Source organism: Larimichthys crocea, chromosome I (assembly GCF_000972845.2).
Source record: "Larimichthys crocea isolate SSNF chromosome I, L_crocea_2.0, whole genome shotgun sequence".
In the NCBI taxonomy this organism is placed as follows: domain Eukaryota; kingdom Metazoa; phylum Chordata; class Actinopteri; family Sciaenidae; genus Larimichthys; species Larimichthys crocea.
Genome location: NC_040011.1, coordinates 7,287,690 through 7,314,102, shown reverse-complemented (window position 1 = coordinate 7,314,102; position 26,413 = coordinate 7,287,690). Strand labels below are relative to the sequence as shown.

Sequence of the window (26,413 nt, the reverse complement as noted above, 5' to 3'; positions counted from 1 at the left end):
TCTATCATGGAGTTGAATCAATTTCATGGTGTTCATAGACTGAGAGAAAAAGAAACTAAATACCTCAACAGAAAGTAATCCATTACTCTGAATACAAAATATGCTGTCAATAGTTTTTTCCTCTGTGTGCATCATGTTTCAAGCCAGTTCACAACTCTTTAAAGCCCCATCGTGTCACCTTTCTACCATAAAATAACATCAAAATCATGTATGTATTATGTTATATTGACATGTTATCAGGTGAATTGTGTCTGTCAATTCCCACTCTGCACCACATACGTGGCACTGTGTAACTTAGTGCTGTAAAGTGCCATGTACTTCTTGGAGCACAAAGTCACACACCAAAAACTATTTCACTGATTTTGGTGAAATTTGGATAAAATGTTTTCTGGTTTTACTTTCTGCTGCTTCTCAACAGCTGCAAGCTATAGGCCAATGCTAGCTCAGTTTGTCAGCTGTGCAGGTCAGACTGTGAACTCAGGGCACCTTATTTGGACAAGGGGAGTTTCGGACCACTGGGAAGAGGAAGGTTTTCAGAGGAGCTGGCGAATGTTGACAGAGAGCAGAGCTTGTGTTGTGCTAGAACAGGAGCTCAGGAAGTGGGTAATGTAACCAGACTCAGCAGCCTCAATGGACATAATGACAGAAGAGAAAAGACTGGAGGGGACGTTGATTGAGGAAGCTCAGAAATCTGGGACTGCCTCTAGTTGGCGAGAGCTTCGTGAAACAAAAGGCTGAAAGACAGACACCAAGCTGGGCTTCTTGCTGTTGGAATAATAAGTAATATTAACTGGCTGTTATGTCATGTGTTGTTGCACTTGCTTGATGTTTGGCTGTTAACAAAGTTGTTGAGCCACACATATTTGATTGTAAGTAATACAATTATGACAAATGCATGTGAACAACTGTCCATTTTATGATTTGTGGAATAGCATGTCAAATGAAAGAGAAAAAAACGCTAATATCCTTGTATTGCTGTTTGACATAACTTCTGTCTACACGAAATTATTAGTTTCTAATTCTACCAAAATGGGAAAACTACTTAATCTCTTTAACTAAATCACACACATTTCAGTTACTCTGTATCATTTTATTGATAACTAATTCAAGTACTAGAGTAATATTTTTCCACTTTCTTTCTCCGGAGTGCCCTGGGGGAGACTGCCTCCTACTTTGAAAACCTCTGAGCACTCTGAATCCACACTGTGCTATGTAAGTAAGGGTTGAGTAATTGAACCACTCCCTCCACTGAGATTAATCCTCTACTACCCTATTACCTACACTTAGGTTCATTAGATTATAATGCTATGACCTACAGTTATGTTCAAACTTGCAACGTCCTAAGCAACAGCAAGCTTAACTACATGTTTCCTGGGGCATTATGGGTCAAAGAGTCACTGGGATCACAACATGAGTGACGCACAGAACTACAATTATATAATTTATGTGAAATGTGTGCCCCCAAAGTCTACAAATAAAGACCACAGACAAACCTGAATGTTATATTTTTTTTATTGATGTATACAATACTAGATTTTGAAAGGAAATGCCTGAATGTTTACAAGATGCTTGAAACAAGTGTCAGGAGAAGTACATTTAAACACTCAAGTGGCAGGGAATCTTCAGCCGTGAGGGAAACTTCTTTGGTTTAAGTGATTAACTAAATGAACAGGCCGTAAAGTAAGAACTTTGTATTAACAAAGATGACGTTAAACACAATATCACTACCCAATAATGCTGTAGATATCTGGTGTTTCTAACAAAAAAACACAGTTCTTACATATGATCCATAATTAAACAGATTTCAAGACAAACACAAACAGACTTTTACACACATACACAAATCTAGAGTTTACATTTAACATTAGCAGACAGAGATATCACCAAAGTAAACATTTGCATGAATAAGCAGAAAATACCTCAAAGCCAGTCACATTTGAACCTCTACATTACACAGAATGCACACTTAAGCCTAGTGTTCGATCCCTTTTCATATAGATGATTTATAAGACAGGAAAAATATCCTCAGAAATACTAAGAACATTTAATAAACACAGGTAACAATATATTGAAAATCATTCGTTAGGTTTTGTAAGGCATGAAGCATTTTAAAGGCTTTAAATGAACTATTGTTACAGCTATTTAAAAGTGTACTGCTTTTCTCCTGTGTTTCCCAGGCTTCAATGAAATATGATAATCATTTTCTTGCATAGTTCAGACTATTTGGGATACCATATTTTGACTTAAAGAAGTTAAGAATCCCATGCTCCATGTTATTCTAGAGGAAGTATAATTAATGTAATGGTGTAAAGGTCATCTAATCATATACCACCTACAAGAGTTCCTGTTCTCTAATGCATTTCAGATGCCCACAATTTCAACACCTTTCTGCCAAGCTGAGCATATGCCTAACCCAAAGGCAACTTTATCTTACTTTCCAACAACTGAAGTCTTTTCCAACACTTTCCAACACCCACACCTGTCCGACTTCCACCACAAGCTCATGCCCAGGAGCCTCCATAGGGGCAGAACACCTGTGGCTTGAGAGAGCCTCTTCCTCTCTTTGCACCGTTTCAACAAGGAGGCCAAGAGCATGAAAAATGGGCTGAGCAGGAGTCATCCGTCAAAGCTAGGAATGCTGTCCTCTGCCTTAATCCACTTCTGTGACCTCTCTAGTATCTGGATCCTTGGCACCTGGTATCACTTGCTAAATTATTTTTGGGGAGTCATGGCACTGGACATCTGTAACCTAGGCTGGTAAAGTACTAACAATGTGCAACAAGAGGAAGGTCACTTTATAGAAACTTTCAGGCATGACCTCCAAAATATGAAGTGGAGTGTGAATGTATTTGCACCTCCTTTAAACTTAAAACTTTTCTCAGTCTTTATATAGGTGGCATCAAACTTTGACCACACCCCATGAATTGAAAGCCAAAAGGTATTCCTCAGGGGGGAGAGAGAGAGAGAGAGAGAGAGAGAGAGAGAGAGAGAGAGAGAGAGAGAGAGAGAGAGAGAGAGATCAATATTTTACTGTCTTTCTCCTATCTACAAAAAGATAGGAATCCATCCCCTCAGGAGAGCAATTACGAATACCAGCTTGTGCAAGGTAAAGGCACTGTAGGAGTATGTGTGTGCATATATATAGAAGGAGGGGTGATGGTGCCTTGGCAGTTGTATAAGATAGTGCTCATGTCTTAAACATATCAAACTGAGTAAACATTTCACCATGCAGGTTATAATTGCCTGAAAGAAAAACGTACAACCACCCAAGTAACACACATTCAACTTTTACTGTATGAAGTACACACTCTCAAGGCAGTTATCATTGAGTTACTATGTTATGGTGTGTAAGACGAATATACCTAGAGTAACGTGCCTCCCAAAATAATTTCTATACTATACATAAACATACAAAGTTGCCCAGCAGAAAATACAAAAGGTCTGCAAAAGGCACATTAAGTATGTTAGTGTTACAACCTGTTTTCTTACCATGTAGAGCAGCGTCCATCCTACAGCTGTCCTTCATTTGTATCATTGTGACTAAGCACTAATGTGAACTGGTATTTACAAATAATTTTATCTTTTATCTCAAGAACATTTAGATTATTTTAAATTATGTCTATTCTAATTTTCAACATCTCTCTTCATCTGGAAGTTTATTTTTACTCAGTTGGCGATCTGAAATGACTAAAATATTTTAATATACCACGTATAAGTCATCTGGTGTTCTAGGTGGGTCAGCAATGATAAAGTCGGAAATGGTGGATTGGATGTCTCTATAGAAGTAACAACAACAATTTGACAAGTGCAGGTGAAGGACATGAGACAAGACAGCTCCACTTGTACTAAGTAGGGGCACCTGTTAGTTAAGATCTGGGATTTTTCGGCACAGGTCCAAAGAATTCAGTAAACAACCTCAAGGTCACTACAAAACACGCCAGGACCTTTTCACTAAAAATCCAGGAACTCCCCATTCCAACTCTTGCACAACCTGGCAACATGGTGCCTCAACAGGCTGTGGGCAGTACCACTGTTGTTAAGATTTACTATTTTTCACAAAGAACAAAGAGGCTATCTGTCAGTGAGGGAAAGAGCTCCAGAGGCAGACAAACACGGCAGGAGGGAGATAGTTGGCCCAACGCCCTGGAGATGTGCTTCTCTATTGAAGAGGTGGGCACCACTAGATGGGAGTGAGTTATGGTGCATTACTGCAATGTTGCTTTCTTTGGACAAGACTGCTATGGGGTTTAGGAAGCACTTGCACTGTGAGGTCAAGATGCTAAGGCAGTTTGTGTTAAGGCTTTTAGACTATGCTGGTGATAATCAACGATACTGTTGCAGGTATAGTCCAAGGATGGACTACCTTAGGAAGTCGAGAACATGTTTCTAGTGTGTATACAGTAGGTGTTGATGACAAGAACACAAGACAAGTTAACAATGGAGGGATAATTTGTGCCTGCTGGGTGTTCATAAATGTAGGAACTTTAGGAAAAAAAGAAAGAATGGGAAACTAGAATTGATGCTCACTAAAATTAAATCATATTAAGACGCCTGCTCTACAGCAATTGTTGCAGCGGGAATCTGGGTTTCTGTTGCTGTCTCAACAGGACTTTTGTTTTGCTCTTTCTCTTCTTCCTCCTCTTCTTCTTCCTCCTCCTCGCCAACATCTTCATCATTTTCAGGAACTGCCAGGCCAGCACAACGATCACCATTTATCTCACACTCAATGCTTGGTGGCTCCCCATTGATTGCCAGCTCCGCCTTCAGGCTCTCTGTGGTGGAGGGACTAACCACATCCTGAATCTCCTGGAAAACACCTTCCTCTGTATGCACCTCTGCCAAAGGAATTTCTCCATCTAAGCCTCCAAGAACAGGAATCTCCACATGGGCTTCTTCCGCAGGTGAGCTCATATCTTGTGTAGGGACCTCTCCATCTCTGACCTTCTTGACATTGAAGGTCATGGGAGAAACCTTGAAAGAGGAGCTCTTGGAAGTTGGGCTCTTAGGATGGTTAGGGGTGAGGCTCTTCATGATTTTCTCACGCTTCTCTGGTGGCACAATCTTGGTGGTGATCTGGGTCATCTTCTTCTCGATGCTCTGGCGTGAGAAGGCCTTTTTAAGACTGTCAACCTTCTTCAGGCTGTTGCGCTTGAACTTGTCGGCCCTTCTCTCAAATTGGCGGGAAGTGCCCAAACCCAGAGATTCATCACACTCGAACATCTCATCCCCCTCTGGGTGTGCTGCAAGATAATCATCCTCATTGGAGGACAGACTAATGGTCTGAAGACCTTCCTCTTGGGCACGGCTGCCATCAATAGAGCCCGTAACAGAGGGAGTAGGCAGGGTGGATTCTGCATCATACTGGCTTGGTTGTGGGGTCCTGAGGGAGTCTTTGACGAACACGCTAGAGGGGATTTCGTTGTCTTCCTATTGGGAAACAGAGGAACAGAAAAAAAGTGTGTCAAGAGGGCAGTCAGTTATGAATAAGCATAATTTCTTGAACCAGGCTTTAGTTTGACCTTCATGATATCTTTGTTTCATTTGGTTAAGGTTGGGGTAAACTTTAAGCAACTTTACAAGTTCCAATGACTTTAGTGAAATTTTTGATCATGATGATTAAAGTCACAATATTTCAGGTATATTTCCAAACACACAACCCCCATGAACAAATGAATGCATACCTCTGGCCATAGTTTGGCCATTGTAAATGGATGTGTGTGTTTAATACCCTCTAAGCACTACACATGTTGGGTTGGTCTGCCTGCTGTGGGTTGAGCAAACCAGTCTCTGCATGCCTCACTGGTCCTGTTTTCCTCAAGACATCTGAGGAATTTCATGCTTTTCTGCAGGGGTCACACATTTCTCTCCATTTTCTTTCTTTTATACTGGACTCTGCCTTTAACCCAAAATGCTTGAACACATTGATGATAACAGCTTGAAATGGAGTTCAATATCTGAAGTTTCAGTTTGTTTCTCCTCGATCTCTTGCCACTCCCTCTTACTAGCTGCCTATCCATCTGTGCACAATCATGCAATCACACACATGCAGGCACACACTGGGGATTTATGAGCTAGAGTTCCCACCTCACATTCCCCCCATCCTTTCACACCCACAGCTGAGTGGAGAGTGAAGGTGCAGCTTCAGTGGTTGACATACTCCACTACACATGCTCACAAACAAATGTCCCAGTGACATCAGCTCACCGGTAGATACTTGGTGTTGAGTGTAGTTAATGCAACGCAGTTTGCTGCATGTGTTGCAAAGGTCAGGTACAAGTCATGCCTATGGGTGGTTAACATGAATACTTTCATTTGCCCATAACAAAAGAAATCCAGCTTGATTGGACAGATTTAAGGCCTCCACACCCCCACAGGGCTGAAGATTTTAATAAAAACAATTTCTGGGCTAGGATTATAGTAGCGCAGTGTTGGAATTTAAACTAGTCAGGTCAAGAAGAGTTTCAGGTGTTTAACCTCAGGATGTGTCAGTATCAAGCGCTAGTTTCGGCCCCAGTCATCCTCAGTACATGTTGGAATGACATACTTTTTAAATATTTGTTTCTGTGCACCACATTTTTAAGAATGATTCTGCACTGAAATATGATTGCATTTCAAAGAATGCATGGCAGCTCTAGAGACATTATAGTGTTTTAAAGTATCTGGATGCCTAGACTGTAGGTTGGTGAAGGAGTGTGCAATGCATCTTTCCTGGGCCGTCATTAACACATACTTAAGGACTGGGTGAACCAGATAGTCTGGCAGAGACCTGCCTCTTGTGTTTTTGCTGAAAAGGACAGCGTTATTTCACCTGCAATCAGTCACTGACAACAAGTCCATTCAAGCCAACTTTGACACAGTGTTATGCTTTCTATGAAGTTGGTCAAATGTGTGAGATATGATGATATCTGTAACAATTATATTATAAGATGTTGTAAAAAGTGTTATGAGACTGTAATTGTGATATGTAAACTGCACAACACCATGATGTATAGTGAAATACTCTTGCAATATTGTTGCAATATATTGCTATTATGACTACTTGCAATATATTGTTATTATTAGTGTCAAACACTACATTTACACAAGATTTAGCCCATCATAAGAAAATATCAAAGTGTGTCCATTCCCAAAACCACTTCCAGAACTTGTGCACGACTTTCTGCACTCTCCTGAACTACTTTTGGGAGACCTGAGGCAATTTGAAATGAGTACTCATGATTATGTCCAACTGCAGTTTTACCCATGTCTGATCCGCAGCAGTTCACAGCACTGCATTTGGACACCTCAACAGTTTTGTAGTGTATAAACATGTCTTAAAATGGAAAGCCATGCAGAATCCCTCCCGTTTTTTAACCAGCTTGCAGACACCTGATACCTTTTGCCTTGATCTCAAAACATGCAGGCATCATTCACAGTTCAGGTGTGTGCCAAGCATGTGAGGTGTCTCCTGGTTAATGCTAATAAATCTGTCAGCGTGTTTGAGAACTTGGCCATATTTTAATGGTAAAAGGGTAATTCTTCTAAAAGAAGCTGGGAGTTGTAACTCACTGCAGGTTTGTAACTTGAAATCCAAAAAGACAAAAGACAGCACCTTTGGGAGCAGCTCTGGTTACCACTACCTTTGGTTTGGTTTAATTGTGATCCTTTGCTTTCACTCTTGCTCTTTGTAGCTCCCTTCTGTCATATCTGAATGAGCAGTACCTGGATGCCCCAGTTTGTTGTTGGTCTGCCACACCCACAGAGACTGTCTGGAGGTGAACATGTTCATGCAGAATCAAAATCAGAAAGTTAGGAACTAACTGTGGCTCATGTTCTAGACACGTTTGATGTTAGTGAGTAAAGCCATTATCCTATAAGAAAGCTTTCTGGTTTTATCCTTGCCTCTCTTATCTGTGTGTGCATTTTAAGTCAGATAAAGTCGAAGAGTTTTAATCAGCATGAAATGTGTGATAGCTTAAGGGTTAAGCACCCACCTACATCTGATCAGTCATGATTAGAAAATCAGCCAATACGGCCTCCACTGACCCTCATTCGCTGAAAATAAACACTAATCTTCGCTGATTGTTTGGCAGCGTTAAGGTTTCTAAAGATCCAATCCTCACACCTCTGCTCCAGTCTGGGCATGCCACAGACTTTCTGATTTGGCTCAAACATGTTTGATATAATCAGTGTAGGCACTGGAGTGTGTGGGAGGCAGCAACTGAAACTCGAAAAACCCTCCAATGAAAACTGAGCTCTACTACCTCATTCTGTACCAGACCTGCTGCCGTAACAGTTTAAAATAATGTTTGACTGACTGACCCATAAGTCATTCACAGTGATAAACACAGTCTAATGCTTCACTTGTCAATTTTAACTGAAGGGTGTCAATACTGATCACTTAGCAAGAGTGTCAAGAGTTCATCACCGCATTTCCACCCCGAGCCTCGACTTCATCCGGACTTCTGTCTGGACTGTTCGAAATCTTTTATTATTAGGTTTTTCTGCTATTTGGCTGCCCAAACAGTAAAGTAATGTGTGGGTGTCCCCAGTCTGACCCCCGACAATCTTGGCAAGCAAGCTAGAATAAACTATTTTTTTCCCAAATACCATTTGACCCATGTCTGCCCTGTGTGTGTGCGTGTACCTCACATTCTGACACTTTTCTCTCGGGAACCCTGCTAATTAATTTACCCTCTAAAGCAAGCACTCATTACGCAGTAGATAATGTGATATGTGTGCGTTTCAGTATCTGCGTGCCGATGTGTGTTTGTGTGCAGCCATGTAGGACAACAGTCATTGTTTAAAGACTATTAAAGCTGTTTAAGAGAGCGACATGAAACAGAATTAAAATGTATTCGGAGCAAACCCTGAAAAACAAAGTTAATTTAGTGTGACAGCAAGTTTACTGTACGTTAAAGGTCACACACTTCAAAAAGATATTTTGTATGCTTATGTAATGGAGTTCAAGACCTCACTTAACGGTTGCATGGTAGAACTGCCATCTAGTTACAAGTCCTGCAAGGTGTTACTCAGCCAGAGCTTATGTAAATCCGTTCTCTGGAGTCTCCTGCTCTATTCAAGCAGAGAGAGATTAGGGTGGGGCAGGACGGAGTCGCCACTGATTGAAGGAGCTCCGATGGGGTCAAGTTACTCTCTCAGTGTGTCTCTGTTTATACTATATGTGCAATGATACTCTATACTGTTTCTTTTGCATCTGTTATCTCTCTTTTGTTGAGTGTGCAAGCAACTCCAGTGATATACTGAATTAGACTTAGATCTGCGGGATATGGTTGAAATCAATATGAATATGTACAAATATTTTTACCCATGCTAGCTGCTTAGCTCTAGGAATGGCAATTCGGTCCACCACTTTAGGCATGACTTTAGAACTATCGATTGCCAGAAGATTGTACCGCATCCATGATGGATCCTTAAGACGTTGATGATCCTGTGACATTTCTGCTAGCACCACAAACCTTTGTTGACATTAATGTTTTTATTCCACAGATCATAGCCGCAGACACTCTGCAGACACCTTGTGAGTCTGTGTGCAGGAACTACCACTGAGTGATTTTCATACCTTTTTCCAGGTGTTTATGTCTGTCTGTGGACATATTTCGTAATGCAAAAGCATCACACCTGTCCAAGATGCTTTAGAGGTGTGTAGCTACAGGGTTGTCAAAAGTGTTGGTACTTTGATCGTTTTGATACCACATGTTTAAAATGAGACGATTTCTGTTAATTACACATTTGATAGAATCTAATATAGTAGTAAAGTTATTAAAAATACAGAACAACAACATCCACAATCAGTTAATAAGACAGAAAAGGAGTAGATAATCCTGTTCGGTTGACTGACAGTCACAGAGCGAGAGATGTTATCAGTTATTATTTTAAAGAGGTGCACACACACACACACAACACAGTATTTATTTTTCAACAGACCTCAACAGCACACGTTGGTTTTGATAAGCTACATCCTTAACAACAAGCCTCATGCGGCTCACGTGCAGCTGTGATACACAAGTGAAAAAATCCAAAGAGTTTTGTATGTGAGTAAACACTAAAAATGAAAAGATGGATAATAAAATAGTAGTTTAGATTAGAATACTCTGTTTTCTGTGGGAAATACTGCATTTGATCCTCAATATGTGTTCAGTGACTTTTTCTGTACCAGCACTATGTCGTGTTTGTGTATCAAAGTTTAAAATTCTGGTATCGTGACCTTATGTAGCTGAGATCAAAATAAAAGGTCCCAAGATAAGTGTGGTCCTATGATAGTATTAGGACATTATATCTGTGACGTTACCCACGGGTTTCTGATGAGCTGTTATGAAGCTCAGTGTCGTCTTCACTTAACAACAACGGAGGTCGCACTAATGTAGTCACCACTGCTGAGTACTGATGGATCATTGGCATTGTGGCTGCTGTGTTCCCAACACAAGGTAGATCTCAATAACTTTGATCCCCTCACGTTTCATCTAGTCAACACTTCTTTTTGTACTTTGTTTTAAATGTGAATAGCTGAGGTTGATCAGGTCATCAGTTTTTTTTTTTTTTTTTTTCCCCCCCAGGTATTTAGTCATAAACCACACACATGCATGACAAAAAATAAATAAATACAAGGACACACATCATAAATGTACTAATCAACACACGCACACAAAACTACAAAAAAAAAAAATCCACCCATTTACTGATAACCGATGAACCATGACACGGAGATTTGCACAGTCAGTAAGGTGTGTTGATATGTGTATGTGTGTAATCAATTTAAACAGTGTTTTTCTGGCACTTCAGATGATGAATAGAGGTTTTCTTAATCCTAACAGGCGCAGTTAGTACAGGTGTGTTGTCACAGTGAGTCAGGTGCCTCCGGGGTACTGCACCAATGAGAGGGTAAGCCATCCCTACCACACACACTGACAATAATGTGTGCACACATACATTTCTAAGACCTGCAATTATTTGGTTACAGAAGGAACGTGAGGCTTAGTTTAAAACAACAATATGTACCTAACACTTTACGGCATTAAGTCACTTGTGGGCAATGTAAGGGGGCTCAGCAGCCTCTATAGACATAATGTCAAAGGTGAAACACCAAAAGGTACGTTGACAAAAGAAGAAGCTAAAATGAGAGAGTGACCGAGCTGGAAGCTGCCAGAAGTGTGATGAAGCTGTAAATTCAGATTTTCGATTCAGATTTTATTGACTTTTTTGCGAAGCTCATTTCAATCAAAGAGTTAAAGACAAATCTCTGGTTCTGAATATTCCCTTTTTCCTTCTTTTAATTTCCTCCCACGCTCCATTTTTCCTATCCTCTTCATCTGTAATCCAACCCACCTTTATTCAAGATATCCAAACACTATAAACACTGTCCCTCATACTGTAGTCCCCGCAGCCTCTCACACACTGAACCACAACACAAACAATATCATCCATTGTGCAAATTTGCCTTCATCTGCATATGTTTTGATTACATCCTTTTCATTATAGTGCAGAGAGTTGTTTTACAGTTCACCCTACCCAGCTTGTTACATAACATCACACCCCCTTCACGCCCATCCCAATGTGCACGAGGAGCCATCTGTGGACAGAGGAAGTAGGGAGGAAAGGAAGGAAAGGAAATGGAAATCTGCTATTTGTCATGGGACAGGGAAACATGATAAACTCTCACTCTCTGCACTGCTTTGCACTCATAGATGTTCGTACAAATATTCTACAACTTACAACTGTTAAGGTCCAACACCATACCACCATAACAAATATGCTCAAACTGTATCATCAACAACTGCTTACCAATTTTGAATCATGCCTCTTGGCCTAAAAATGACACTTGCATAACAACTCAGGGCATTCTTTGCCATCGACACCCCTCCCATATCTGCCTCAACAAAAGAAAACATGGCGTGTTTACTAGCCTTGCAAGCTTGCGTAATCACGCAAAACAATAACCAATTCAGGCGCCATGTCATGCTGACAAGCTGAAGATCATGACAATCTGGAGAGGTGACATAAATGATGATGTTAGACGTCCAACGAAGACCTGTTCACTGAACCTATAATTCACAGGATAACAGCCTGTGTGCTCCGGATGATGATATGTTTCATGTTTCTATGTATATATGCTAATAATTAAATTTCATACATGGCATGGTATTCATTATAATAAACCCATGGTTGACTGAACCGTTGCGCTCTTTGTCCCTTCCTCTACATCAACCAGATCACATTGTCTTGCACTATCACGTCTGCATGTGTGATGCATATCTTCAGCTGTGTCACAACAACACATTCACTATACATTTGCAGTTCTTGTTGCTCCCGTTTTTCCCCCCCTCTCTATTGATTTCCTTCAGCTCTTTTGTTTTAGTCCTGCTTTACACATTGCTGCAGCACAATCACCAAACTGTGCCTATCAGAACCATTGTTTGATAAGGGCTGTGCAGAGATACCATGAGCATTTTTGATAAGCCTACCACCAATTGTTGCAATGTTTACTCCATATGGAGGTCAGAGGGCATGAGTGTCAACAGAGAAGCCATCACGTTATCTGTATTCTCATGTTTTATTCAAGAGCAAAGAAATACGAACACTGACAACTAAAATGGCTATTGTTTTCCCTTTCCTGTCATGGATGTTTTTGCGGCCTTGGCAAGTGAATTAGTTGGACACTGGGTGTGAAAAGTCAAGAATGAGACACGCAGATGGAGTCCTGGGGCCTCATTACAGAAAAAATGTCCCAACTGCTTGTCCTATTTTAACTCAAGTTTGAAAGATTTTTCCTATTGCAGAAGCAATCCCTCAAACTTGTCATATCCAACCTCAGACCTTGTAACTTATCTTAATTTCAGAAAATCTAACCAGAATGGGAAACTGATTCTTCCAATAGGCACTTGTGCTGTCAGGCCTGTATCAGTGTTAAGAACGTACACAAGACTTCACTTGGTTGGTAATTGGCTAACTAGCTGGCTATAATGGACAAGAGAGCCCTTCTTTTGCTGTCCATTGCAGCAAGCTGGTTTGTCAGTTCAATTCCAGCTATGATGAATCAGAGGCATGAATCGCTGTGATGAAAGAGAGGAAACTAAAGCCCATTTTTCAAGAGGTTTCTCTTCCAAGTTTTCAAGTGGAAGAGGTGGCAGATGCTGTGATGTCAGTATGCAGAGTTTGGAAAACTGAGGATATTAAACATGTCAAATTCAAAATAAATGTCTTGGCAGTCAATATCCATCTATAGAAAATTTAGAAATTTAAAGCGTCATGATCATGTTTCAGTGGTCACGTTGTTCCTCATTGTCACTGCAATAGAGACCTCACCATTATAGTTATGTTGAATTTAGGACAGGGTCAATGTCATCTTAACTTAGGACCTCCTAACTAACTAAATTCCTATCCTAAGACAAGACTTTTTAAAAAAAAAACGTAGTTAGGAAACATGTTTCTGTAACACCAAGAATCCTGAATGTCATCTTAAACTGAGATAAGAATTTCAGATTTAAGCAGTTTCTATAATGAGGCCCTTGAAATTTAATGACAGAGAAAAATCGGTGAGAGGTGGGAGTCAAAAGCAGATAGTTTTGTTCCATTCTGTCTCATTGTGTAATAGGACCTTGAGCTTCTTTGGCAGAATACCAGCACCAAAACAACACTGTTTCCTTAATCATTCAGATAATATACAAGGAGATTAATGTCATTACTTTATCAGTACCTGCGGAATGATGAAAAACATGCTAAATGTGTGCTCTTAGGAGTCTTAGAAAGAAAAACGTGCAGTGCATCATGGGGCATGCTGGGAGGCAGAATGGTAGAAACTGTGACCTTAATTTATCTTTGTACGCGCTGCTTTGTTTGTAATGTCCCTGTTGCTTTGTAAAAAATTCAAATGAAGGCTTCAAGTTTCATGGCAAATAGAAATGACTAGCATGTCATGTCATGTCATGTCATGTCATAGAGTGAACGCTCAGATTTTCAGATCATCATCATCACTCTTCTGTGTCATTGATGTTGTTTTAACTTGACTTTCCCAGCAGGAATTTGCAGTTGCACCATTGCCTTTCGCCTCAGAGACTGAGACAATTGAGCAGACTTGTCAAACCTGAATGTGACAGAGGAGCAAGCACAGTAAGGTAATACTTAAATCCTTCTGTATCCAAATGCATGTCTTTTACCAGTGCAGTCAACAAACTAATGTTTAATCTCTTATCCAAACTCAGTCTTATATAGTGCTACCATTAGTTGACAGAAACAGTAAAAAAGAAAAAAAAAATATCTGCCTTCTGCTCAATATGTCTCTTTTTGCTCCTCTCCTCTTTTATTTTCTGAAAAACAAAAAGGATTATCTGAGTATAGTAGGAGTATTTGAGGCATAAACCCCAAAGGGAAATTAAGAATGATAACAAAGCGGTAATCCATGCTGTAGACAAACATCATTGTTCATTTAGAAAGCGTGCCTTAAAGGCTGAGACCAGTTTCACTCTTTAGAGTCTTAGCACTCTTCTAGATTGCCTTAATTTCTCTTTCACAGGGGAGGGACAAACTGTATGAAAGTCACTTCTTGTGTACTGGTGGTTACTGGAAATTTAAATTACAATATTCTCTACAAACCACAGGCTTTTATAAGTGGTCTACATATTAATAAAGAAGATGTGTACCAAATATAATAGCCTTTTTATTATTATTATTTTACAATAGACATGTCACTAGAGGAAAAACAAACGTGTAATTAATTTTGTTAAGGACTGCTCATCTGCTTCAACTGCCACAATTCACAATAGTAGAGCCCTGAAAGTGGCTGAATGAAGTTATAGTTAATTATATCAAATACACTCTTCCTACTATGACATGTCAAAATGTCTGCTGTGAAAAGGATCTATTAAAAACTCAACTCATCTGTAAGATTAATAGAGATATTCCAACTCTTCACCATCCGACAGCTGCCAGTCACAACAAGTAACTAGCTGCTAGCTACCTGTTTAATATATCAGCTGGATTGTTTGTCTAAGGTGTCAGCTACCCTGAATACTTCACTACTATTCTGCATTTCATCAATTTCTTCACACGTTCACCAAACTCAGTGTAGGCTTACTAGTGGCTAAGACAGCAAACAAGTTAATCCATTGCCAAAGTGATTAAAGGTTACTGAAATTAGTAACTGAAATGATGCATACATTTTAAATTCTAATGCCTTCTGGTTATATATCCTGCATGAATAAATGAAAAATGCCTCGATGCATGATGTAATCATGTGTATGGTACTGCTATTAATTTTTTGTCTGTAGTCGATTTCTTTAGGTTCTGTCTGTGTGTCTTCTTCTTCTTCTACTTTGAGTTACTTTAAACGGGTTAAAGCTCAGGAATACATAGACCCAGCATGTTTAAATGCACTGAAATAGCTAGCTCTGCTTTGGGCTATAAACTGGTGCTATATATCACCCGGTCGAGGTACGCACACAACAAATCTCTGCAGTAGCCTACAGCCTGCGGCCTGCTCCAACCTGTGGAGATGGATATGAGTTTACAATGGAGGATTCTGCACTGAACACGTGCGATACGTGTACTACAATTACACTGAAACATCTAATTACCTGTGAGAATATATTGTTTGGGGATGAGGCTAGTTTAAGAACAGCTCTATACTCAAATTTAACTCTAAACTAGCTCTAACTCTCTCTTTCTTTTGCTTATTCAGGGTTTTGGTTTAAAGGATTTCTTGTAGTAAAGCTTCACTTGTGTCACATCTGATTTGTATGTGCAAGACGAGACCCAAATGGATCGGACACAGCTGAACACGACTTATTTATTAGACCATTACCTTGCCTTCATTCAACTCCAGAGCTCTGTTTCATTAAACCAAAGGCAAGTGCTTGGGGCGAGGCTGGGAATTACCAGTTTGTCCTCTATCTTAGAGTAAGAACAGAGCGTGGAAAAACAGCTTTTACTTCCTGCCACTAAAAAGACTAAGAAGAAGCCACAGCCCTCAGTCATGTGTCGATACACAAAAGCTATATGATGACTGGCAGCAAAGCAAACTAAATGACAGTGACTGAAGTTAAGCCAATCTTTCAAAACCTTTGTGAGCGTCATCTGCACTGAATGACGAGTCAGGATATGGTGGTGATAGACTGAAAAGTTTTACAATCTGGAAGATTTATAGTTAAATAATTTTACCTACTAAGACTTGTTTTTGCTAAGACATAAAAGAATCAAGTTCTCAAGAGCTCCTCCAGCACAAAGCTTGTCGCGCCCATTGTGTTTAGCTTGGCTGAGGAGCATGTTTCTTTTTCCCTTGTGATACGATATGAACGTTCTTTGATAGTGTGTGAGCGCTTGGACTATCGCCCCTCCCTGCCACTCTGCGATTAGGGATCCCAAAAACACAGATGATCACCAAACATCCTCTTCCCACCCCACCAGGAGAGCGCTCAACTCCTCTCTTACAACTAAATATCTTTAAAAAAGAAACACACACTCATGTGCAAAACGAGAGAACAGATGAAATTCTCACAGCGTTCAAATTCAATTTACCAATGTGGCTGACTTGTTTGCTGCAATGAAATTCCACTGTGAAATAAACACAGATGGGAAGATTAAGATCTACTCAGAAATAAATGACGTCTGTCGCAGGAAATTACATTCTAAATATGCCATATTTCATGCTGCATGCCACACGGGATCTCCAGGGTGATTTCTGATATTTAAACACTTATGTAATGAGCTCTGAAATTAACCTGTGTGACAAATGACAGAAGAAGAAACTCTGCTATTTGCAATCCAACCACAAAGTAATTACCGAAACGGTTTCTATAATGTACACACTGGGATCTCACATGGCTGGGAATTGTGTGTATCAGTGTGAGTGTGCAAGAGAAAAGGCCTTGAGAGGGGAGGGCCATGTGAAGACAGGAAAAGCACTGGTGCACAAAAAACAAACAAACAAGGCCCAAGCAGCGGTAATTAAGTCCTCATTAGTTCTTGTTATGCACAGGAACGCAGCGAAGCAGCAGACAGAGCTGTCATTTCTGACCAACAGTGGCCAAAACCTGGAGCTGGTATAGATCCCTGCTACATGCAACAGTGGGCGTTTACCCAAAAAGCCCTCTGTGTTTCCACCTCAGTTGGCACATACAGGGTAATGAGTGTTCTGGATCAATTTTGTCGAGCAGGGAGGGAGATGTGGAGGGCCCCCTCAGCCAATAGCTACAGGGCTGGTACAGGGGGGGGTTTGCCTCTTTTGGTTTTGCTTTATCAAAGAGTAGCGTGAGGTGCACAGCATGTGCTTTCATGCAGTTTCAGGGAATAAAAACAGGTGGCTTGACCAAAGAGGGGGAAGAAAAGTGGCCACGTGCAAAAACGTTTAAAACATAAACCAAAAAATGTCAGACAATAATGTTAGAGCCCAACACCAGATGGAGAAAAATCAAGACAAAGAGACAGAAGTTGAGGCAGAGAGTGACGGACACCGAAAAGAGTCAGCACAAGCTCAGGGGAGGAGAAGGAACAAGGGCTGCACTTATTTCTTTTATTTCCCGCTCCCCTCAGGCATGCCAAGTTTCATTTAGCAGTCCTGTAACTGCATACACCTGACCCAACACATCAGCATAACATCCAATAGGCAAGTTGCACGCACACACAGGCTGTACACACACATACACGCCCTTGAGATCAGACCTGCTGCTACTGCTGCTGCGCGCCTACTCGGCTCTTAGTTTGAGTCAGGATTAGAGGGAAAATCTCAACTTGGCAGAAGTCACATGAGCTTTTAACTGGAGCCTCAAATACATAATACATGAAATAAATTAAAATACATCCATGTGATGCATAAAGAGGAAAGCTAATAGATTTGCAACCAGGAAGCATGACCAGTGTCCAACCTGACTGTCTTATAAAGCAACAGGGCACTCCCTTCCTGCACAGAAAAACTAACAATTCAATCAAATTGATCAGCGGTGCCTCACCCACAGACGTACAGAGCCACCTTGTACTGGGTATGGTCTTGGCACCTGTTGCATTTGAACAACAGAGCCTCAGTACCTGGGAAACCAGATAACAACAGCGGTTAAGAGCTTCTCAGTGGCTCTGACTGTGTCAACAATGGCCCCCCTTTCGCTGCCTGGGCACACACTTGTACACACATGCTCAGACGCACCCAACCACACACACACACACACACACACACACACACACACACATATATAAAGATCTAAGCACTTATTCATGCACAAACTATAGTGCCTTGATCATGTTGAGTGGAAATGTGTCTGTCAAATACAACATGCTTTCATCTTGCATGGCAACCAGATGATAACTAAACCTTTATCTGCATATGAAGAATCCAGGCTGAAGTTAACGTCTATCTTATTATTTTTTCTATGACGGATGAAGCTTCAGCTGTTTTAAGATAAGGGAGAGGTGTGTTCGTCATGCTTTCCACGTCGTAATTTCCTGAGGATATAGGAAGGTTTATCACTTTTTTCAGGATAGAATTTTACCCTTGCAGGTGTGGTATGACAGTTGAAATGGTAAATCCATCCAAAAGCCATCTGTCTGTCTGAATTATGACTGTGGGGTGTAAACAGATCTAGTCAAAGTCAGCGTCTGAGCCCTCCTCTATTATCCACTCTAGCTCCATTCCCAGACACACCCTTATTCTCACACACAGACAGCATGACAGAGAAAAGGCCTCATGTGCATGTGCGTTAAACTTGCTAGGAACTTAACTTATATCAAGAAACCAGGTTCTGCATTTTGTGCAATGTTCTACAAGCAGAGGTGCGTTGAGAGACAGAAAACAGTTTGTAAATTGAGAACAGGTTGCTCAAGTCCTATTCAACAAGCTTTAAGTGCTGGAAATCTAATAATGATTCTGTGCGTCCTTCTTGTGCCAAGCAAACACACACACCAAACACACCCACTACTGCAGTCAAATCTGAATGCAAATGCAAATATACACACTACAGAGTCATCATGAGGAGTTCATGGTGCAAATATACCATATGTTAACACAATAAAACTTAAATAGAGAAGTCTATTTAGTACTGCACTTTATAAAGTTGGGGAACTCCAGAGGAGATATTCTGACTCACAAAAAACACAACCTCCTACATTTACCATCATGCAACTTGATAGCGTCTTCCATTAGATGATATACAGTTACCTTCTGAATGCTTTTTTTTTAAGCTCACACCTGTTTGTAATGCAGGCCTCTATTAGCTACATGTTTACAAGCCCAACCCGAGATAACCCTGATGACATCACTATGACATCACCAGGGTTATTTTGCCTGGAGTGTCCCCTCACACAGCTGTTTTGATCAAATCTGTGAAGTTCCCCTTTAAAGTTCAAACATTGTAATAATTGGCAGTGTATTTTGTGTGTAATGACCCTTTGAAAAAAAAAAAAAAGGTCACCATGTTCCCTCACCTGGAAGATGAGCACTTTAAAATGGTTCCTCTTCAGCAGGTGGCTGTGGTTTGCCTCCAGCTTCTTCACCTGGACGGCCTGTTTGTCCAGGCGCTCCCGCACATCCTTCAGGTTCCCGTTGACTTTGCGGGAGCGCTCGAGCAGCTTGTTGACGCTGTTGGAGGTGCAGATGTGGGTTTTAGACAGACGGGTCACGTCCCCTTGCACGACCCGCACGGCGCCCTCCAGGTCGGCCTGACGTTGCTCCATCCGCTGCTGGTTTTCCTGCACCGCCTCCAGCATGTTCACCAGCTTGTCCAGTAGCGCCACCACGGTGATGGCGCTCACCTGGCCGCGGTCGACGGGGCTGCCGGGCAGGACACCGCTCGGGCTTGTGGGGCTTTTTAAGCCCAGTCGGGAAAGGGTGCTGGTCGGGGTCGGGGAGGACGGAGCAGACGATGGGGTGAAGCTCGGGATGAGAAGCTCCGGGTTTTCGGGCTGCGGGATGGTTTGTGCGCTCCCGGAGACGCTGCTTGGCTCGGCGTGGGACGCGTCTTCTTCCATGATTCACAGGTGGTCAAAAAGTCCCGCTTCACCCAAAACACAAATAGTTTGGTTGTAGTTTTAACCAGCTCTCTGATGCTGCTGTGACTCGCTCCAGCTGGGGACTGAAAACAGGGTGATTCACTTGTAGGGAGTTTGACTCGGCATCCACGCCCCTATCTGTCTTTCTCTGTGCGCGCACACACACACACACACATGCAAAACACACTGTGAACTTTCAAAACACCTCCCATTGCAAGCCAAAAAAGGGAGGGGCGTGGTTGCTATGGAAACCGGTCAGGCCTAGCCCTATTGAGAGGTAAGGTTGGTTAGTGTATGTGTGTGTGTGTATGTGTGTGTGTGTGTGTGTGTTCTTCCTTGTATGTTTGCCTGCTGTGTATTTTCATGTGACTGCCAACTATTTCACTCTGTGCATGCCCGACTGCATTTTGTGACTATGTGTGTGAAGCTTTGTGTTTGTTTATCACACTCACTGGTGTTTTCTGCTTTGTAATCGAGGGCAGATGACAAAAATAATAAAATAAAATAAATAACTACAAATAAGTCAATTCTTTTTTTTTGTGCTTCAGGAATTTCCACTGTGTTGAGAGAAATCCTCTGTATTTCCTTTAAACCAAAGTCTGGTGTTTCTTCCGTGTTGCCCTATGAGCGCCTCTTTCCTCTCCCCCTCTTTGTTTTCGAGCTCTGTGTTGTGGCATGGGGCACACTGACATGGAAATGTGGAAATCCCTGTTTCAACAATGAGCTCATCTGTGCCCTGGCCTCTCTTTCTCACGTACTCAATCTCTTTGTCACCATTGCTGTAAATATATAAATCACTCAATCAATCGAACATGTTTTAAAATGAATGTATGAACGTAAGTGCCGGGATCATAAAGGGAGAGAAGCACGTACGGTTGCCTGTGTGATTAATCCCCTACTACACTGGAGCTATGACAAGAATCTATTTTATCAGTGCAGAGTCTGGAAAGCATTCAAAACACCTGGGTTTTATTGGATTTAGCCCATTATGGCAAAGGCTTGGTCAGCTACCATCTCATCTAAGATCAATATAAAAAGTATTCACACCCTTAAACTAAGATTAGACTTTCTGCAACTACGTGTGTGTACACACACACACACACACACAAAGAAAAGACACACCTTAGAACAGCACTGAAAATGTTGGCACAGTCCACAGTGCTCCTCAGATACAAACCGCATTAAAAACATTTATTTTTAAATTGTGTTGATATCTCTAAAGTGACGTTAACAAGTTTTGCTGCTCTCAGATCAGCTGACTCAAAGAAATAGTTCCAATAGTTTGAAGAGATGAGAAGACGTGTGAAACATCTAGCTTGCTTATGCCTAAAGGTAAAATAGCTGTGGATCAGACCTTTTGAAGGAAAAAGGAAGTGTATTGATGACTCATTGGGATTTTATGGGGGGAAGGGTAGTCGTGTAGATTGCTTCAGGTGCAGTGACTTCCGTTTTTTACACTTTATTTTTTGTAATGATTAAACAAATACACACAGGTTTTTCCATTAATTTGCATAAGGGTAGTGACCTGCGACCTGTCGTGAAGAAACTGAATCAACTTTTTGAAAAATGCACGCCGATGTCACACAGTGATGGCCAACCCAACCATCGGATTGATCAAACCTGAAACTCAGGCTGTCCAGGTGGAGTTTAGGGATTACACTACGATACTATGATGGATACCTGTTGTGTTCTGGCATGATTTATCTCATATACCCAACTTATTTGTCTCAGTCTGTGCCGAACAGTGGTTGAGCGACACTGACAGTAAATGAAGTTGGTGACATTCGCCATATATTTGTCCAAGCTCAGTCTTTTCACTGGCTATACGTGGAAACATTGAAGGCTAACACCTCTTTATGAGGTTACTCACTCAACAAGCTTCAAAGCCGTCAGAGTAGAGTGGAAGTGCTACAGTAGACCCAAAACAAATTTCCTTCCTCCCCTGACTCAAAACCCCAGTGTTACTAACCCCTCTCTCTGTCACCGCTTCTCCTTGGAGACACACACTTTTGTCAACATAAAAGTGTGACCTCTCGTTCCTACCGCTTGAACTCTGACTTTTCCCACTTTCACCCTCTGGGATAGAGTGGAGGGAATGACGCTCCCATCCTGTCATTCCCAGCTGCCCCCCCCTTCTTTTCCTTCCTTTTCCTCTCTCTACTGACCCTTTTCTCCATCCATCCCTTTCCCCTATTTCTTCCTCGCCCTCTAATTTATCATCTGCTTTCCTGAATTCCTCCAGCGTTCCTGATGGTCTGCTCCATGTTTCACACATTCCCAGTGTTGTGTCAAGGAAAGTTGTCTTTTCCATGCCCCTGTCTTTTTTTTGTAATAACACTAGTTATTTAGAATGTCCTTTTTACTGTTGATCTTCCTTCAGTCATATATCGTAGAATGTATAACAAAAATAATTATGTCATGCTCACAAGCTGTTGATGGAAAAACAGTTGGTGGATAGACATCAAGTCCGCTTGAACAAATGGATATATTTGCCCTCTGTAGGCCACGAACTGTAAGTGCACAAACAAGATCAGTGAGACCTACATGTACATGTATGTATAAAGAAATAGCCCTTATACTCTGCTAGAGGTGATTATGATTAACTTATTTCAATTATCTTATTTTTATTGACTCTTGCAGTCAAAGTTACACTTGACTCGAGTGTCCATTGTTCTTATTTTGCTTGACAAAATTTCTCTTTGTAATGGGATGGAGCTCCTATCAAAGAATTCCACCATTTCAACAAACATGCTGCTGCAAGTCGGCATCATTGAATGAGTAAGCTTTGTATCCTGGGAAACTTTCTTCTAAACCTTCAGCAGGGGATGTGGTGTTGCTGTAACCGTTGGCTGTTGGCACACTACCTGGGCGGATGACTTATTTTCCAAGAATGGTTGATGATTGAATGTGCATGAATGCAGTCTAATGCAGTTGATAGGGGATTATTTAAAAAGTCTTTGCAGAAAAGTTATTTATTTTTCTTTTCCTAAAAGTAATGCACCAACACACTATGCCGTTTTTGACATGCAAAAGTGACAATGGTTAACATTATATTTTGGGCGGCGAACAGCTGCTCACACACTTCCACAGGTTAAATACGCTGCACACAGTAGTTTTACCTCTCTTTTTTCACCTGTGCATGCTCTGCAGTCCTCGTCATTGCATCTGCTGGCTTAAGAAGACGGCTCCCGTCCTCCTCTGTGTGGTTCCTGGCCACATGTTTGTCTGGTTAATTAGGAAACAAGAATGCAACTGAAACACCCTGAGGCAGACTTCATGTGGACTTCAATGCTGGTTTCTCACACAGACAGAGACATTATAATGCCGAAGAGGAAATACTCACGTGGAAGTGTATTGTCTGCTTTTTCACTTGGAGCTGCTTTGATACTGTTTATTTATAGGTTGTTAAAAGCACAGTATACAGAATCTGGTGACACTGAAGAATAACTGAACTAAAAACAATACTAACAGTAATAATAATGAATTATTTTTTCAGATCTTTTTATAATAAATGTTACAAAAAGCTTTACAGAGCAAAAATTAGCAACAATAACTAATAAAACAATATAAGATACACACAATTTTTAAAAAAAACAGCAGTCTGGAGAAAAGATGTTTATTCTGAAAAATCCTCTTTCAAGGTAAATAAAATAATATATGAAAGAACGTGATGGTTGACGCTGATATGACAAGCCTTATGTGGAAAGATGGGAAGTATTGAGAAGGATCTGTCAACTCCATTTGCAACTTTGGGTGTAGGAAATTCCAAGAAACCCATGCATTAGGTAAACTGAAGATTAAAGGTTATCTGTGTGCTTTGTTGTTATAAATTACAGCAGTTTTACTTGTTTTCCTTTTCTTACACAAAGGAAGTACCTCAAAACTACTCATTCACTTGATTCCTCATATTTCAGTCATGTGATGGTTATGTGATATCTGCAAGAGACACAACACATAGCTTTAATGGGACCCCTAATGCTCATGGTCCCATACAGGTGGTCATACCTATGATGATATGATGGATGCCTGGCAGTGTTTGATTTGTATAACTAGTTCAGACCGGATGTCTGGTCACACAGTGGGAAAAAAGGAAGCGATGGTACCCTTTTGTCGCTAAATCAAAGGCCCCTACAGAGGGGAAAATGGCATGCTGGGACCAAAACAGATGGCGATGGATCTTTAAATGACCCTTTTTCACAGACCAGCGTGTGTTCGACACACGCTTACTTATAGATGGCCTTGTACATTACCAGAGGAGTGTGTACGTGTTGACTGTGTTGTGATGCTATCAGTTGTGAAGCTAATGGACCAATTTTTGAGCTTTGCACCAAAGGAAATAAAAATGTACCTCAAAATGTGAAGAATGCCTTTGTGTATGTGTGTGTTGTTTGGTCACGTGAGTGTCCAACACCATCAATTTTCAAACCAACAGGGCAATCCTTCCCTGTCAGAGGAGGTGGAGGTGCAATTTGTTGATTGTAAAATCAATGTGGGGGCTCTCCTGGCCAGTCATTCAGCCTGATGGTTCCCAAAGATAGCTCCGTGCCTTCTCAGAAAATGGTTTGATTTCTCTATTAATTTATGCATCACCAGTGCGTCTCTCCACACGATCAAGTTATCTAGATTTGAATGGCTTGTAAAAAAAGGCTTGCACGTTCAAACATGCAGTCCAAAATGGTAAGGAGCTAGATGAGGAGTTATGCGTTTCTAAGATAAGTGTCAGATTCCAAAGCTAAGTGCCTATCTGGTTGGCTCGGTAGGTGTTGGGAATGTGCCTATAGGGAAATATTTGTGTGTGAACTGGTTGTTATGTGTTGAAAAGAGAATGAGAGTATAGATGTATGGGACTTGTTTACCAAATAAACCAAAGGTCATCTGAGATTGATCAATGGGTTCGTCAGTGTATGATCACCCTCTTACTTTGTATTTTACTTGTACATGTACATGTACATTTCATTTAACCAGATTTAAAATGTTCAAAGTTCCCCTGCTCAGAACATTAACTCTGCAATCATCGCCTTTTAAACTGATTTCACAAACTTGTTAGAAAACAGTTGCCCGTTTACACATCCAGCAGTTACAAGGCAACATTATAATTCATTTGGACTCGTGTTTCAAGCCACCTGGTCAATGTAAGTCCATTATTCACTCCTTTTTTAAGCTCTGTTTTTGGTCTCTACCAACTCCTGAGGGATATATGTGTCTCTTTAGCTGCTAAATGTTCACCAGCTGGTCACTAAATGTGCTTGTCTGCCTTTTTGCTGCTGTGCAGGTCTATACACTTTTTACAGCTGTTTTTTTTCTCTGAAGGGAGCTACTCTCTATGGCTGAAAACGACGCTAGGAGACCACGTTACACAGTATAATATATCCTGTAGGATTAGACTGAAAACATAAACATCTCTTGTGTTGTCATGCTGTCTTCAAGATGTGTGGAGAAAACATGTTTTGAAAGTATATTGTTTTAAGAAGCTAACGGTACTTTGGTGATGAACCCAGTATCAGAGTATACAGTGGTCCCTCGTTTATTGCGAGGGATACATTCTAAAAATAACCCGCAATAAAAAAAATCCGCAAAGTAAGTTTCACAATTATTATACATGTTTTAAGGCCGTAAAACCTCTAACCACACATGTTTATACACCTTTTTACACCATTTTGTACAGTACTCCCTTAGTTAATCAGGACGCAGAACACACGTGCGGTTCTCGCTTAGCCAATTTGGGACGCAGAACACAATGCGCGTTCATACTGTACAGTACGCTGTAAAAAAAAAAGCATGCAAAATTACACTGAAAAAAATCTGCGAAACAGCAAGTCCGCAAAAAGTGAACCGCGATATAGCGAGGGACGACTGTACAACAAGCTTATCTTTTATAGCACATTAACTAACATCTAACGTTAGCATTCAGACCTCTTCAGAACGTGCTCATGTTGTAACTTTTCTACCATAAAATGACAGATTTGAACTCATGTTGATACGATACTGACTTGTAATCAGGTGAATGTTGTCTCTGTCATTTGTATGTCTGCTCTCACACTATGTAACTTTGCGCTCCAGGTACGATAACCCACAAGAAGTACATAACGCTTTACGACACTAAGTCACACGCAACCAACTATTTCCTTGATTTTGGTAAAACTGGATCATATTTTATGAAAAAAAAAAAGTTTTCTGGTTTCTGTCTGATGTCCTCCAGCTGCTGCACATGAACTCTCAGTTATTTATAGAGTGACGGACAGTAAACTGCTGTTAGCTAACGTTAACTCACTTTGTTAGCCCAGACTACCCGGACTGTGAGCCCTGAGCACCAGGGGAGTGTTAGCGTTTGTACCACAGGTACCACCGGGAAGAGGGTGACTGACAGGAACGAAAAAGTGACCAAATAAGAGGCTGCCGGATAAAAGTAAATCTGCGACTGACTTTAGTCATTGGTGAGAGCTTT

General features: G+C 41.0%; 1 protein-coding gene across 1 annotated transcript; it reads right to left on the bottom strand.

Moving 5' to 3' along the window:
- Window positions 1-1,494: 1,494 nt before the first annotated feature.
- On the bottom strand, window positions 1,495-20,148 carry cavin2a (caveolae associated protein 2a). Its single transcript, XM_010739603.3, has 2 exons — window positions 19,405-20,148; window positions 1,495-5,427 (listed from the first exon to the last, which is right to left on the bottom strand). The coding sequence occupies exons 1-2, from the start codon at window positions 19,945-19,947 to the stop codon at window positions 4,543-4,545; spliced, it is 1,428 nt and encodes a 475-aa protein (XP_010737905.3). The 5' UTR covers window positions 19,948-20,148; the 3' UTR covers window positions 1,495-4,542.
- Window positions 20,149-26,413: the final 6,265 nt, after the last annotated feature.